This window comes from Lissotriton helveticus, chromosome 5_1, assembly GCF_964261635.1.
Source record: "Lissotriton helveticus chromosome 5_1, aLisHel1.1, whole genome shotgun sequence".
Lineage (NCBI taxonomy): Eukaryota > Metazoa > Chordata > Amphibia > Caudata > Salamandridae > Lissotriton > Lissotriton helveticus.
The window spans coordinates 1179717847-1179734860 of record NC_136065.1 but is presented as its reverse complement, the minus strand read 5'-3'; the positions used below and the strand labels follow the sequence as shown (position 1 = coordinate 1179734860).

General features: G+C 43.0%; 1 protein-coding gene across 1 annotated transcript in view; it reads right to left on the bottom strand.

Annotated features, from left to right (window-relative positions):
• The window catches only part of ATRNL1 (attractin like 1), a 2439979-nt gene that overhangs the window by 2113886 nt on the left and 309079 nt on the right, over positions 1 to 17014 (bottom strand). Inside the window, exons 2-3 of the mRNA XM_078643887.1 lie at positions 13107 to 13190; positions 7557 to 7670 (exon numbers count right to left, since the gene is read on the bottom strand). Of these exons, the coding sequence (XP_078500013.1) occupies positions 7557 to 7670; positions 13107 to 13190 (198 nt within the window). The remainder of the gene's footprint in view (positions 1 to 7556; positions 7671 to 13106; positions 13191 to 17014) is intronic.

The following is a 17014-nucleotide window of genomic DNA, read 5'->3' as shown; positions in this document are numbered from 1 at the left end:
ATGTATTCCTTGAAGCCTACCGTCCTATAGGTGTAAAGGTCTCATGTGCGAAAAGAAATGAAAAACAGTAGGGATAGGAAAGATTAAAGGTCCCTCGGCTGTGCCGCTGTGCTACTACCATAGCAAAAAAGAAGAGGTGGGACCAGGGAGCCAGTTAATGGTCCAGTGTCCATGCTCCCCAAAGTAACATTTATAACAAGAAAAGGACACTGTTCCAGAGGCCAGGGATCCAAAATATCACCCATGTGCCTTCTAATAAGGAAGACACATGGGTGATATTTTGGAACCCTGGCCTCTGGAACAGTGACCTTTTCTACTTATAACAGCAAAGGGGTACCAAACGCAAATCTCACAACGTGCTCGGGGAAGGAAAGCAAAATGCCATTTTATCTATGGTGCCAAAATCCGTGTAGAAGCCCTTAGTTTCTTTCCAAGTCCCCTGCCCTTCATACCTTCGGGGAAGCAAACTTGGTCATTCGCTTACTGGCCTACATGCAGGTATTTCATTCCCCTACAACTTGGGACTTATTGGCAAAAAGGACCATCAATAAAGCATGGTGCTGCTTAGCGAAATATTAAAAAAGTAATTACCAACCACTCTCATCCCATAACTAAAGGTTTCATGAGACTTGCTGATGTAAAATTGTTAAATGTGACTTTCGCTTTAAATATACTTTTTTCTTTAATGATTCTGCGTTATTGATTCTGAGGCACCGTGTTCAATTACTGCTGAAGTAGATAATGGGCTCAACACAGAAGCCACGTCACTGGAACATTTAATTACAGGCACCAATGGTCTGTGTCCACACACTCAGCGCTCCAGTGTAAATGACCCTTGCCCTCATGCACACCAGAACTGCATGGGCGTCAAGTTACTATTCACGCTTCAATGTAGAGCAACATAACCTCTTGCCTTATGAAAAGGAAACGCCTGATAGCGCTGGGTCCATAATGAACAACTGCACGACCCACGAAAGACGTGGCAGGGGGTCTAGAATAGCTCATGAACACAGACATATCAGCCCAGGGCACAACCAGGCACTACAGGCCCAACACCAGCCCTGCCAAGTACCACGCATCAGGCATTTTCTTTAAATAATAATGTGTGGTCAAATTAAACCTTCCAAAAAGAGCTGCTTTCACCTGTAAGTAATGTAATCAGGCCGTTTCTATGATGCTAAAAATCACAGTAAGACCCAATGACCTATCCTCAAGTACTTCCGCAGTGATCTTCTGTCTGAGGCATGGTGCAGAGAGGGTGAGGGGAGAGCCGTAGTCAATTGATGCGAAACAGCCGGGCTCGTGAGGCCGCCTTTTTGATGGGGCTCAAGTAGTAATTCCCCTTCACCTGAAAACAGGGTCTGAAACTGGTGGCTGCTGAATGCGCGTGAGTCAGAGCCTCCATGGGAGCAGCCAGGCAATAAGGACCCAGCAGGAGAGGGATGTACGTTGTTACAACGCATGCTTTTACTATGCATGCCTTTACAACGCAGGTTTTTCAACGCAAGTCGTTACAACGACTTGCTTTGGGGGGTGCTGGATAGTGAATAGTTTAATTTACTATTCCAACTCCAGTCCCCGTGGATAGTAGGGAAGGTGTTGGATAGTAAATTAAACTATTACCTATCCTAGAGTGCCCCCCCAGCGCAATTTGTTGTAATGACTTGCGTTGAAAAACCTGCGTTGTAAAGGCACTGCGTGGTAAAAGTTGCGTCGTAAAGGATGTTTTCCGCAGGAGAGCCAACTTGTGTCAGAGTGTGCAATTGTGTAAATAAACCACCACTGCGTTAACAAAAAACATGCGGAGGCAAAAACAGCAATGAAACCGGGCCCTTCAGCGCTGTTGTGTGATCAGAAACAAAGCAAGCAGTACAGGGTAGGGAAGGGACTTCATAGCCACAGTGACAATGGGCAGCCAAAAGCCAGCCGTGTAGGCCACGAGCACACCTGCCTGATGCCCAAATCAGTAGTATGGCACGAGAGAGAGGCCTTGCTCGGTGTTGGGGGCGCCAGTACGAAGAGGCTGAAGTGAGGTGGCAGGAAGGAGCCAATGCAGTGCACGTGGCAGAGGGAGAGAAGGTTTGGTATGTGTTGCGCTGGGAGGGGGCGGTGAGTCTGGTGAAGGGTAGGTTGAATCCTAGAAAAACGCAGGTAGTCGGAGAGGCACCATTGCAGTTTGCGTGTGCTATTAATAAGATTTAAAAGAACACGATGCAACAGAGAGATACCTCGCGAAGCACTACTTACCAACTTTACGACGCAACTCTTCATACGGGCCGCACCGCGCCGCAAGGACTCCCACTGCAACAAACACCTGCCGGGACATGATTGCGTGGGTCAGCAGCAGCTATACAGGAGGGGCTGGTATGCTGAGGAACAGTTCCAGTGGCCGCTGTGGTCCGTGCGGTGGTCAGCTGAGGCACCAGACGCATCCATTGCATATTTGATTGAATAACCGCGGCACAATTTGATGATGGTGTGAGCAGCGCTGCCATTGCCACTGCCTGCAGCCTGCCACTAGGTTATTCCAGATACAGCCACGAGCCACCTGCTCACCACTCGCACCGCAGCGTCATAATGTATAGTCATTAATCATGCTGCGGCTCGTGTTGGTGAATTCTGTTAGATTGTAGCAGCTTCTAGCTGCAGACTCGCCCACAAGCCTGCAGGCCTTCCCAGGTCTAAAACGTGCTTAAAAGGGGTGCTTAAAAATGTGCTTAAAACCCTTCCCCACTGTAAATTCTGGTAACTTGGTAAAAAATGTTTCTGTAAGGGTTCAACAAGATATGGAAGGAGGGAGATGGGATCAAATGTATATTAGTTGTCAGGCTATAAGTGAGTTTCTTTATTATAGATCTGATAATCACCCTTTTTGATTCAGCCGATACCGCTCCCATATTTTGGGAACAGTTGACAAGATACACAAGGTCTTTACTTGGATGCAGTGCCGTGTTGTTTTAGGACCTAAGCAATGGAGTACATTCAGATAGTATAAAGCACTGAATGGCATCAGGAGAACAACTGGACACAAGATGCTACCGACATCCACGTGGGCTACCAGCACACACATTGGCATAGGCCAAATCATGACTGGGAATACCCATGGCTTGGCAGTTCAGGCTGAACTGTTCCCATGAGGCACAGGGTCAAGACTGATTTGCATATGGCCATGTCTGAACTGGGGTGGCTTGGTGAGCAAAATAACGATGGATTAAACCCAGATCTGTGACTGGGGGTGAATGTTTTGCCATTGTGCAACATTCCATCCATCATCTTGTGTGTTTTGCTGGCAATACCCAGGCACATGACAGAATCGACTGGCATATGGAAACACCTTGGTGGCACTGACAGGCAAATGATGGGGCTTACCTAAGTACATGCTGGCATTAAAAGGTGTGGGTAATACCAGAGCATAAAATGCCATTGACAGGTACTTAGCGTGGAACCCCTATGCACTGGATGGCATCAACAGTCATATGATGGGAGTACCTGCCTGCACAAAGCAATTACTGGACATCGGTTGGGGATACATTGGAACATGGTGATGAAAAATTTGTGAACATATTGAATCTATTCCTAGAAAATGGCAAGTTAGTATATGGGGGGAGCTGATTTGACCACCACCTCACAAAAAAACTAGTGCTTGCTCTAGTGAGAGTACAGGGAACCATTTTAATTAAAAAAATTGTGCTTGAGCCTAATATAATCTCCAGCACTAGCATCAATCCATTAATTCACTAACAGGTTTTGAGCAAGATGCATTTTGCAGAGGGTATAGAACAAAAAACGATATAAACCATGTTGTCCATAACCAAAATTGTGGTCATTGGCAGTGATTAGTCGGTTTAGTACATGATACAATCATTCAATATGTCAGCTAGGCAATCAGGGACTAGGACAGCTGATGGATTTTATGAGGACTAGTGGGGATGATATTCGAAACATGCTTAAGATAGAAAGTAGAAGGAGATGGCGTTGAGGTCTGTTTTGATAGTGACGAGTGAATGAGAATAAAAGTGAGAAATGTATTTTGCACAGTGAATTAGCCTGCTTAGGATCTGTATGAAGACATAAGTGTGGCTAGAGCTCAGTTGGAAAGGCTAAAGGTATTTTCTAGGGGTAGGAAGAAGTATTGTGGAGATCTGTGTCAAGGTGGGTATAGTCGTCCTAGTTGATAAGTACAGGGTATGGATAGGATTCTTTTCCAAAGGTAAGGGGGGGTACAGACTATTTGTATAGCACGAAATGTAAAAAGTATGCATGGCAATAGACGTTTGAAAGTCTAAGAAGTACTTGTTGACAACAAAGTTTATATCACAGTTTTTGTTAACGTATGAAGGAAGAATGGTGTATTGGGAGAAGAGGTGGATACAAAAAGTGAGACATGGGGGATGCCCTGTGCAGTAAACTGGGCTGATGCCTCCCCCACACTTTTAGCCCCATTGTGAACTGCTGGATGCTGTGGTCATTGATCCAAGCGTGTGCTGGGTCCTGCTAACCAGGCCCAGCACCAGTGCTCTTTCCCTTAAACTGTAAATGTGAAATGGCACACCCAATTGGCAAGTACTTTCACAATCCCGTAAAGCCATAGTATAGGGTCCAGTAGTACCCATGGCAAGGATGTAAAAGGGGTACCAGGACTACAGCACTTATTGTGCCACCATGAGTGACCCGAGTAAAACTGAAGTCTGCAGGTCAGCCATATCAGTCCTGCACGAGCTGCCTGCTTGAGTTCGAACCTGCACACACCATGTGTGACAGGGTCACCTCTCTGCATTTATTAGATGACAGTCATCCCTAAGGCAGGATGCCTATAGCCCAGGGGCAGGTTGCATTATATTATATGTGTGGAAATATATGTGCAAGCATATATTGCCCTGTGGTAGCATTCTAATCGTAATTCTACCGCAAATGACCGGTGGTCCATAGGATAACATGGGCTGGCATATGGGCATTACCTATAAGTCCAGCTCCATAATGGCCCGGCCAATTTCATTCATGTATGGTGTCAAACATCATGCTTTATAACCCCCTACATGGTGGTGGTGTCCTCATGATTGGAATAAGCCTAGAAGGAAAGAGGGAACAGATTCCAAAGAAAGATTTTTATTACTCAACCAACCCTGGGTATTATTATCAAGACACAATGAAGGGACCTTCAAAAGCAGGGCGCATACACAACATTTGACACCCTCAAGGAAGCTCACAATTTACAAAGCATAGAGCTCTACAACTTCCTGAAAATCAATGTGGCAATCAGGAAGGCGAACCTTAACAACCTGTCACCCTCACTCATACAACTTGCAGCCAGTCTCAACACACTAGGACACCAAGTAGCACACCTGTACAAAATACTCCGCCCCAAAAAGACCAAACTCAATGATAAGGTTACAAATTTCTGGGGAGGTGTAGCAGGAAAGGAACTAAGTGAGACTGAGAAAGCAGAACTATGGAGATCAACTTCTAGGAAAAAAATAACTGCAACGCTAAACCAGACCAAATACTGGCTAGTACACAAGGCGTACTGGACACCAGCCCGCCTGGCCTCCTTGGGGATCCGAGAGAGTGATGCATGCTGGAACTGTGACAGAGAGAAGGGAGACTTAGAACACCTGCTTCTCAGCTGCCCTAAGATCAGGGGATTCTGGGACAGAATTGGGACAGTTATCAAAGAGATCACGGGAATAGCCATACACATAGATTTCCCAAGTCTAGTCCTAGGTTTTGCATCCCCGGCCATCACAACGAAAGAGGAACGAGACCTCATTGACCTACTGCTGACGGCTGCAGTCAAAATAGTCCTAAGTAACTGGAAGGACACCTCAAAGGCTGCGCCCAAGGCATGGCTAAACTGGGTCACGTTCCTAAGGGGGGCAGACAACATTACAGCGAAACACACGCCGAAAACTCATAGGCAGTCGAACATGTGGGAACCCCTTGACCTCTACCTATCCTCGCATAAACCCCCATAGGCACAGATTCTAGACCACCGCAGATGGTTGCACCCACGCGCCAGCAAAAGGAAACCAATACGAAAGGCTCCTCCACTCTTTCTTTCTCGACTTCTATTCTCTGCTATCCCCGCTCTCGTCCGGGGCGTGGGGCAAGGACACCAACCGAGCCATGCAGAGGGGGCTGCAGAAGATGATGATAAGCTGGACTCTGAAACGGACACTCGAACAAAGCCACAGGAACGACGGTGGCCTACACCCCCCCCCTCTTACCTCCTCCCCGGCGCCTCTCTCTTTCTCTTCCTCTTGTCTTTTTCTTTTCCTCCCTTTTTCCTCCACTCATGTATATTCCGTGCTCCATGTAAATATATATATTTTTTTACACATTAATAAAATTACAGAAATAAAAGAAAAAAAAAAAACCACAATGAAGGGTTACCATATTGACAAAACATGAGAGTTTTTTTTAATGAGTATTTCTGTTGAGCTATAATGTTAGCTAACGATTTAGGAAAACGTCGGACTACCTTCTAAGAAAGGTTCTTTTAAATGTAATAACATACCCCACTCAGTATACGTTGGGAGTCAATAGACTGCACTGTATTACATTAAATTAAGAGGTACATGATAAGGAGTTTAGAGTTCTGAATTGATTGGGTTTCCTTTTGTCTCCTTTAGTAACAACTGTTTTTATAACCAAGTTTTTAACATGTGTGAATTTGTCCTGAGGAAGGTGGGGGATTGACTCCAGGAACTGCTGAAAACTGCATCAACATACTTTTTATACATAAAGGACTTCTTTAACGAATGCATTTTGATGTATAACAATGATTTGTTTTTAACATGTTATGTATATGTACAATACATGGTTTATTAGGGTGTCTACAAGTAATAGAAGATTTGTTTCAGAAATATCAGTGAACATTATGATGATGTATAGATGATGGGTTTTAAAGAAGCTCTGGGGTGTTAGAACTTTTATTGTATTATATTTGTATTGATTTGTATACTGTGCACATAATTACAATTACATTTATTGGAATTATTTAAATAAATCTAAATCTTTCTTAAAATAAGGAGACAGTCATAATTCGTTGTATAGCTTGGTGATAAAGGAATTTAATCAGTGCATTTTAATTGACTTGAGAAAGAATTAGGGTGGCTGGATCCGTTGACTCAATTCAAGTTTCTTTGTTCGTACTTCAGTAAAGAAGAATGGAATAGGAGCTGCAGTGATCTGGGGTGACTATTGTCCTTGTGTAATATTTTCTACCTTTTCGTGGTCAATTAAACAGTGGGGTTGACAGCAATCACTAGGTGCATATGTTGGAGTTAGGGGGGTGGGCTGAAGGTGGAGGTTTATAATTATGAGTTTTAGATTTCACTGCAGTTAAACTAGTGGCTGTTTCAAACCCCTGATTAATCCGTACAAAACACTGTATGCAGAAGGGAACATTTACTGTACCTGTTGGGTTGAGGTATGTAAATACAGTCACATTTTGGATGAAGAGTAGAGATTACCATCCTGAAACAGAAACTGACTCTTCACAGCGTGCCACAATCAATACAGCAATGATGAGGTATCGAAAATACAGCGACACTTACCTTAGGACAGCTATTAGCGGTGCATAGATGGAATCACCATCATAGACGTACACGTGGTCCCAGCTGCATTCTGTTGCAAAATGATTGAATCGTAGCCGTAATATTGCATTAGGACTGGAAAAGACATAAAAACATAAACTATAATATGGGTTAAAAAACAGCAACAAAGGATTATGATTTGCCATGTGGCCTAAGACCAGGGTGTCATTCAATGCGGTCTACAGCCAATATGCCAGCAGAAGGAGACAGAGAAGAAATAGTAATGTACTTCAGAAATTACCCACCGAGTATTATCCATAAAGTTAAAGCAAGAAAAAAACTAAATACTATAAAAAAAACGATCTATCGAAAATATGACATAAGAAGCACTTAGACCCCCCTCCCCCCCACCCCAGTGATTTGTTGTATAACATTTAATTGGATATCAACAAAAAGGCGGACGCATAGTATCGTGCTATACTTGGCATAGTGATTAACGCTCTCCAGCACTAGAAGGGACCTTGAGTACACTGAGAATCTAAAGCAATTGAGATGACGTATCGGGAACATAGCCAAATGGTAGAAAGCTAGCAAAACCCAAGGTCTGTTTCAAGTCGAAATAACTGTAGGATCATGTCCAAGCAGACTGGAAAATAAAAAGAAACAATTTACAAAGGGAGATAAGTAATGCAGAAAATGACTACAACACTCTTTCAAGCCACTTAAGCAGTAGTGATAACCACTCTGCAATGTAGTAACATCCAAAGCACGAAAAGGAACACAGAATGCATCTCTCTGCACTGCCACCACCCCCCCCCCACATCAGAATATAGAGGCGAGATCCTAAAGATTGACAGGTGTCTGAGGACTAATCTCTTCCATTTAGCCTATGGACTGGAGGCGTCCGAGCTGCTCTATTCCACTCTATTCTGGTTCTACCTACTCAACAGGATGATTGACAGGGCAATCACCTGCCTAGGACTGCCACCACTTCAAAACAAGCAACCTCACTGAAGGCTTAAAGGGTCCTTCCAATGAATAACGTCACAATAAGTCTCAAACCCAAGCTAGTACCATCAAACACTATGGAACGCCTGTCGTTGGTGGTTGTTAGCGATTCCGAACTGGGCAAAGAGGGCAGTTTTTTTGTAGCTACACTGTACGGGCACTAGAAAACACCTCAACTCTATCGGGCCCACCAGGTTTGCCCCTTAATACCTGGCACCCATGCTAAAAATCAGACTGTCAACACTTGAATGCAACGAAGGCTGCAGTAGCATGCATGTCAGTTCAGTAGACCACAGCACTGCCCCCCCAAACCCCCCACACTGCCCTATTACGAATGTCCTCTTGCTCTGTCCTCGTGTAAATTGTTCCTTTCAGGCTGTTATCCAGATTTGCTTTAGAAAAACTTGATGGTTTGTTTCCTATATCAAGTGTTGAAGCTTCAAAAAACACATGCTTCTGTTAAAAGGTTGGGAGTGCCACCTAAAGTCAAACTTCAGCAGCACGACCTCTGCTGGTGACATAGGCAAGTAAGCTGGCGGCGCGCGCATTGGACGGAGGCACCTAAAAATGCGCGCACCACCACGAAAAGATGAAAAATTCTTGAAAAGCCTAAAAATGTATAAACTTTCTTTTAAAAAATAAGTCAAACAGGGTCAAGAGATCTATAGCCCCTAAAGGCTGGCATTCCACTTTGCACATGGCAATGAATTACCAGATATCCTGCAGCCCCTCTGCACCTCGCTATGCCAGTGACAGACTCCTTCATAACTAAAGTAATCGAGATGCGCAATTTAAACCTCGTCAACAAAATCATTACCTGCGGCACAGTAATTATTAGAACTATGAGAACGTATTTCTTTGCTTTCTCAACTAAAAGGATGTGCTTGCCGCGCAACTTTGCAGATAGTGTGGGGGCCACAGTGCACTTCTTAAAACCTCACCGAGATAGTACTCAAAATGTACATGAGACAGACTGCATTCTTCCCTCACAAAGATGGCCGTCTTTCCCGCCTTTTTTTCTACTCCCTTCCTCAGCCAAACAAGTAAACTGGCCAACCAGCAGCCCCAAGCTCAAAAGTGAAATAACAAGCATTGATGTAGCCATGTGTTTACAAACTGCAGCTGCTGCCTAAATCACAGCACTGCCCGATCGTTTCCTTTTGGCCCTAAATAAATGGTGCCAAACCAGCATGGGCGCAGTTGCACTAAGGCTCGATCGACTGATGTTACCTAAGGTCATAAATTAATGTGTGTACTACGTTGAGACTGCATTTTCATAACAAAATATGTCTACCAGTTGTTTATACATCAAAGTTCAATCAGTGTTCTTGGTTCCAAAAATGTGCAATCCACATGTAGCTTGCAGCAAGAAATAGCCTTTAATTTTCGAATTTTCAACCTAAACACAGCCACATTGATGGAGTGAAACATATGTTAATTTCTATAAAGCGAATTGACTTGGAATAGGCAGACTTTCGTTTTTTCGACTTGCTCAGCCATATTTTGAAAAATGTTGGAAAGTCAGTAAATGCAGGACGACTTAGATTGCTTCTGTATTTACTTTGGGACATTTTGTAAGTTACAACACATCACCAAAACCACAAAGGCTTACGTAATAGATATTGAAAAAGAATTACTGAAAAGTCACTTAACCATGGTTCAAGTATTTTCTGGAAGGAGGAAAGTCCAGAGAATGACTTAAATGGGTGAGAATCAGAAAGAAGAAATGGAAAAGTCTTGGAGGGACATGGGTAATTAGGATGCCTCGAAGGCAGCAAGGTGCAGCGTTTTGAAATGGCACCTTTAAGTGGAACCTGTGAAGGTATTTGAATAGGGGATTTACATCATCTCTTCTTTTGGCATTCAAAATACGTTTTAATGCATCATTTTCTCTACCTTATTCTTCCTTTTAAAACTATGTGCTAGCAAATTCTGAGAGGACTATGAAATAATATAACATTAATCCCGGTTTGGGTGACAGATCTCAATTCAGCCTCTGGAAGGAAGCTGCATCTGTTCCTAATGCATTTTAGAAGGCAGCAGCCTGGAGAAGTATGGGTATTAGAGAGGCCCAGGAGAAACATTGGAGTTAATGGGTAACAAAAGGATTTTTACTTTTCTTTATTACACATAAAGCTGTCCTGCGAGTAGGGATAAAGGCGAACTATGCTTTGGGAAGATCCTAGCAACAACTAACTCCACAACAACAACCGCCCCATGCCTCATTCACATGGATGGAATGTATGCAGTAGTACACAGGGAGATCCTGAGCCCTGAAGACAATTGACAGACACAGGCTTTATTACCAGTCGAAACATGTTGGAAGTCGTACGCGGTTAGGTGAATCACTGTAGTTCACCATATACCCACTTACACAGTTTTTAATCACATCAAGAGTAAATGCGAATAAAAAGGAAACCTTTGGGTCTATCCTTAGATATTGTTATGTTACACCTGGACCAATGCTATTGTCCTGATCTAAAACATCGTAAACACTCCTTTTAAGGTCGAGTCCACCAGAGGGCAACTGTCTTATGCGTGTGTGGAAGTCGCCAAGGATGAAGCATGCCATGATAATTTGTGGGTGTGTCAACCTCTTAAATGTTTTGTCTGAACCTATCAGGTGACCATTCGTAGCAAATTGTAGTGTAAAACAATTTGCGACCCGAGTATCCTTTTGTGATACATGTACTTCAAATCATGGGGCAGCATTTCCTGTTTGCATAAAAAAAGTATGACATGCGTTACATGAAACATATGAAACCTTCACATACAGAGACAATGAGTTTGTATTCTGAAAATATATTTTGACGGATTAACTGCATACACTTTTGAGGGTGTATATGCAGTATTGCAAAATGAAAAACTGACAAAAAGTGTCAAGTAATTTTTACATATAATGTAAAAGTCTTTAATTGGGTCTATTTGATAATTCTGAATTTCTTAACCAAGGAAACCATTACCACTCCCCCTTTCTTTTCAAAGAAATCATTGCCACATTTTAGTGTGGATTTTGAGAGTACAGCTGTCAACCAAACCTATTGTACTTGCAGTGGGCTTTGGGTCTACCCCTTTAAACTAACTTATTTAAATAGCCTCTTTTAGCCACTGGCCTCAGAGGTCATTCATCAAGATTTTGCTCTCTCACCTGAAGCTCTCATTGGCTGTTAAGGTGCAGGTTTCTTCCTCTAATAAAGTGCTTCCACTGAACTGTATGAAATACTAATATGCAACTTCAGGCCTACTACTTCTCAGTGCGCTGTTGTTCTCCTTTTACTTTCTCCACTTCAATGTTCTCCTCTTGTACTTGGCTCCTGCTGGCTTCCTCCTGCCCTCCCTCTTTCCGGTCTTCCAAATTTCCTGCAGCCTACAACTCTGGTTCCTGCAATTTTCTCTCTTTACCGTGTGCTACCTCTTTTCAGCTTACCATTCCCTCTTTCTCCCATGTGCTTCTCATTTCCACCACCTCTTGTTTCTTCCCCTATCGTTTTTCATGTGTGCTCTTCAGGTTATCCCCAAGTGACTTGTCATTATTGATTCTGAGGTGGGGTATTTTAGTAATTCAGAAAGGAACGGCTGTCTATATGCAGTTCTTTTTTACCTTCAATACAACCCATTTTTGCTAAAATGCCAAATGAAAATCAGATGGAAAGGAAACTTTCACTATTGTTCTTTCTTTCTATGTCACAGAAACTAAATACTCTAACGGAGGCCGCGTTCGCATCCAAACTCTATTCTACATAGAAATATAACGAGGAGTATACTGAAGTCAAGGGTGCTTTCAATAACAACCAACTTTCATTTCTTAAATGTAACTGGCTTTACTGTGCTTACGTTGCATGAGTAAGAACATTAAACCCAGATCTATTGGCTTTTGCCAGGGCTAACTTATCTTATCTGCTTACTGCACAAAAATGGATTTCCCTTCTGTGCTTGCTTGCATTTAAATCTTTCTAGTAAGTACATCAACCCAGAATGCAAATGAGTACACCTTAGGGCTAGTATGAAATAACATTACACAGGATAGAGAGACAGGGATTGTGTTTTTTTTATCTTTCGTTTGTTTTGAATTACAGTCTGCTGTGTAATGTTATTTCATACTACTCCTAAGATGTACTCCTTTGCATTTTGGCTTGATCTGCTTACTATAAAGATAAAAATACAAGTAAGCCTGGAAGGGAAATCAATTTTGTTCAGTTATAAATTACCCAATCCCTTTTGGCTAATAGGGGAGACTCTCCCTTTGTCTGGAGTCTGCTTACTGTTCCCCTGCCGTTTGGTGAGGTTCACGCTATAGAAATACCACAGCCATACATACAAAAGTCATCGTTGCTTTACATTTTCCAGAGGAGAAAACTCTCAAGCGTTTTCCTCCTCATCACAGTTCTCTACAGAATACAACTTAAAACTTCCCCTACAAGAATAAATTGTGGCTATTGTTTTCTCAGAGAAAAGTTCGATATGTTTACATATTACCTTCATTTCACCTATTTGTTTGTACATGGGTGTATTTCTACAACAAAACTAATGTAATAAAATGTTAATTAGGTTGTCTGTACTTACTATCCTTCAATTAACCAGGAACATTTGGTTTTGTATTTGTAATTGATTGGTCCATCAGTTAAGTATCCAGAGGGGTCTGTCAACCTAAAAGGCAAAAACAAATGGCAGAAATTAGATATTTAGAAGCACAGTAATATGTCAACATAAAGAAAAATTCGGTTATTAGAAGCACTATATTGTGTCAACATAAATAATCAAATGAAGCGCACTGAGGATTGTGTGTGCAATATTTTTTTGCGAGATAAAGCCATTTACGTGCAACTGTGACTCATCCAAAGAAAGAACTATAAGAACAGCTCTTTCATGTGGTCCCCGGACATAGGTCCTGTGGTGACCACTGGTAAACACCGGCACAAATTAATGAGTAGTCCTCATGGACCAGAATTCCTCAATCCGGAGATATTTTAGGTAAACAAGAGTGGGGGCGCTGTAGTCCCATTTTTAGTGCTGAAACCTGGAAGTCGCATCAAGAATGGCCAGAGATGGGTCACATCTGACTCGCATGAGCAGTTAGGGAGGCAAAGACGACTGCTGTGATTGCAATTGCTTGTTTTAGATCCTGGGGATACAGAGTGTGTTCAAAATTCTCGATTTTCTGAAGATGGAATCAGTCACAGCTCGATGGCTCCTTTGAGGATTAGGCTGTCACCAAGTAAGAAATCCAGAGAGGTATTTTCTACATATGAAAAGTGTCCCTTATCTGTGTATAAGCATCCCCCGTTTTATCTGTATTTCCAATGGCTGAGTGCTCAAATGCAGTTGGGTCACTTGCCATAGTGAGGTGTGTTCAGCATAGCCCGCACAAAGGATGACAGGTATCAACAGCCTAACCAGCCAGCATGATCACTATCTCACAGCCTACCAGCCGGAGGCTCATCTGCGACCTGAAAACCCAAACGGTTCTCTTTCAGCAGGAGGGGGTCACTCCCAGATATAGCATTGGGTGGGCAAACTGCAACTCAAAAGAAATTTGGATCGAACTTATTTTCAGTATTTATAGTGCAGTAAGATTTTCTTAGACGTTTCTTGCTCATCAGTTCGCTTTAGAAGTGGCCATTAGCGCAAGATGCGTAGGGATCATGCTAGAACCAAGGACATTTTAACGCGTCGAGAGCGGCGCCATGTTTGATGCAACAGATTCTTTACAGCTAGCTATGCGTCCTGTCAAACTGCTCTTTAATGGAGTGTGTTTTCCTTCATCGATTCTCGCAGATGCGTCTTTAAAAAATAAAGCAACCTGAAAGTGTAAGCAGAGAAGCAAAACACGTTGTAGCATGTCTGCCGCTGGAGTCATTATACAGCCTGCATAATTCTAGAATCACCGTTTTATCCTCCCGAGGTCGATAACGCGACCTGTTGAGTTGGGTAATACAAACACCCATAATTCAGTGTCAATAGATGCATTCATTTGCCTGAGCATTGTGTACATTTCTAATCCATAGTTATCTTTTGCATTAGTTATTAATAGGACCTCGAGGTCGCTGCGGTCTACATGGCGTCCGGCCACCCGCAGGCGCAATTTAAAAGGGTATTTTCCGCCCCAAACAAATGAAAAGATGCACAGTTGTAAACTTGAGAGCGTTTGGGTTAATATAAGATTACATTTTAAAACGAATAATTACTAAATGGCCACAAGATGGCAGCATTGGATAATGTATGTTTTTAAGTCCAAGCGATGACAGCGTTTTGATGATGCAGGGGCGCTCTTATTTACCGGAGGGCTTTCAGAGCCAATACAAATACATGTTTAGACATTTGTGTCACTAGAAAAGGAGCTAAAAGAGACTTCAACATAGCTAAAAAAAAAAATAACCCCGTCTTTGGAAAGTTGTTGTCCTTAATTGTGGGATCCCTACTGCAGGAGATGATTTTTAATGAAGTAGAATTTGCTTTACTATATGGTAAAGGTTGTCCACGTGAACAAATCAAACCCCATTTCTGTATTTCTTTTTCAATCGGACTACAATTTCTGTGAGACCAACCTAAACCATTTTCTGAGCACGAACCCTGCCGGATTCTGTTCAAATGCTCTGAATGAATTCGGCCTTTTCTAGCCAATGGTCCCTGAAGCTAACACCGCCTCAATAAACCGGGAGTTTCTATTGCTAACATCTCACAATACGGGGGAATTTGGACATCGCAGGAGCCATTGTGGGGTAAAATTCTAATAGTGTTAATCATAATGGATATTTATCTTAGCAGGTGTATTTTTAGCGCACAAAGACGGACCGGTAAACAACATATTTGGGAAATTAGGTCCCGAGTATTTATTTAAATTTTATTAAATATTATATACTGTTTTGCTAATAAGAACCTTTCGGAAAATCCCACCAGTAACAGCTCACAAACATTTAGAAAAAAAAACAAAAGGCAGGCGCCGAATGAGTCCGATGTGGGAGTCACTATGAATGTCTCATCAACTTAAATTGAGGAAGGGGCTTATAATAGACAGCAATCTCAGTTAAGCAATGTTAATCCCACATGGGCAGATAACGTAGTTGCCCCCTTTATTAGGTCTCGCCTGAGCCAGCGCGCATGCGCTGCTCTGCGGGGCTTATAGTAAGGACTTCCATCTCACACATCTTTTCCACATGTTTTTTTTTTCCGCCCACGCATTTGATTGCCCATTTGCATAAGGCTTCCACAAAAAAAAGCAAGCAAATAAATGGCCAAAGGCTTGGGTATGTCCTGCCTTATCTTTAAATGTCCCCTCCCATAGCCTATGTGTCTCAGGAGCGAGCAGCAGCGCCATCTGTTTGCAATTATTGCGCCGGCGCTTGTTTTAATTAGCAGCGGCTTACAGCGGCCATCTATTTTTCAAACTTTAGCAAAGCCAAAATGATTGCCATTGCTTGTTAATCTGACCACGAAGCGGAATCTATTTTCCTCTGGTGCACCAGTTATAGCGCTACAATTTATTTGTTTCTTACTCTGGCACTTTACGGGGCCAGCTGGGTTACAGCCTGACCCGACTCAAAGTGTCTGAAGGTTTAATCAAAGTTTTGATGCCTGCAAAACCTGAGTTGAAATGCTGCGGTAATGGCCTTGGGAAAATCCACAGCACAACACAAACCTATGTGTCTTACAGAGCGTATTGCTAATATCTCCTGGCCATCTTCCTGCCCACCTTACATTGATTTACATCCGAGGGATCGCAGCCAGTTAGTGAAGGAATGTAATATCTGATATGTGCTACGCCAATATGGTTCATACAGGAGGGATAAGGGCGCATATGCCACTCCTGAGCAGGGCGTGCTATGTGTGTGCAGAAAGCAACACTTTAGCCCCCTCACAACGGTAAGCTTTGTAAACAGTTTTTATGCATCGGGCAAGAGCTTGGTGCAAATGTACAGAGCAGGCCACTCCCTTAAAATTGACTGAGTAGGACGATGTGTAGATGCTGTAGACACTTGCACGCAGGTGGTGTGTGATCTTGGACGGATTGCCTCAGCGCATACCCACATCTGGAAGCCCCAGAATACCAAACACAGAATATACGTTGATAGGCAGCACCCAGAGAGGATAGAGCACTGCACAGCTCTTAACGACTTGTCTCGTGCTTCATATTACACACTAAGGCAGTGGATGTCTCTTTATCAGCCCGTTACATACAGACAGGCGAGGACCCTCCCACCACCCACCATCTCCCCCACCTGTCCAAAGTGGAACGCCTACCTGCCACTGGCGCCTATTTCGTGTTACGGGAGGAGGCATAATTTAAAGATACTGGGTGGGAGGTAGACGGGCTTCCCGAATCACACTTGCTTCACAGACGCACAATCTGACTGTGGGCGCACATCCCCTTTCCCTCAGTCACCCAACTGTAAATTGGGAGAGGCAGCCAAGTGTAAAATGTGTGAGTAATTCGATTGGGAACATGCTTCCGGGAGGGAAGGGGCGAGGATAAG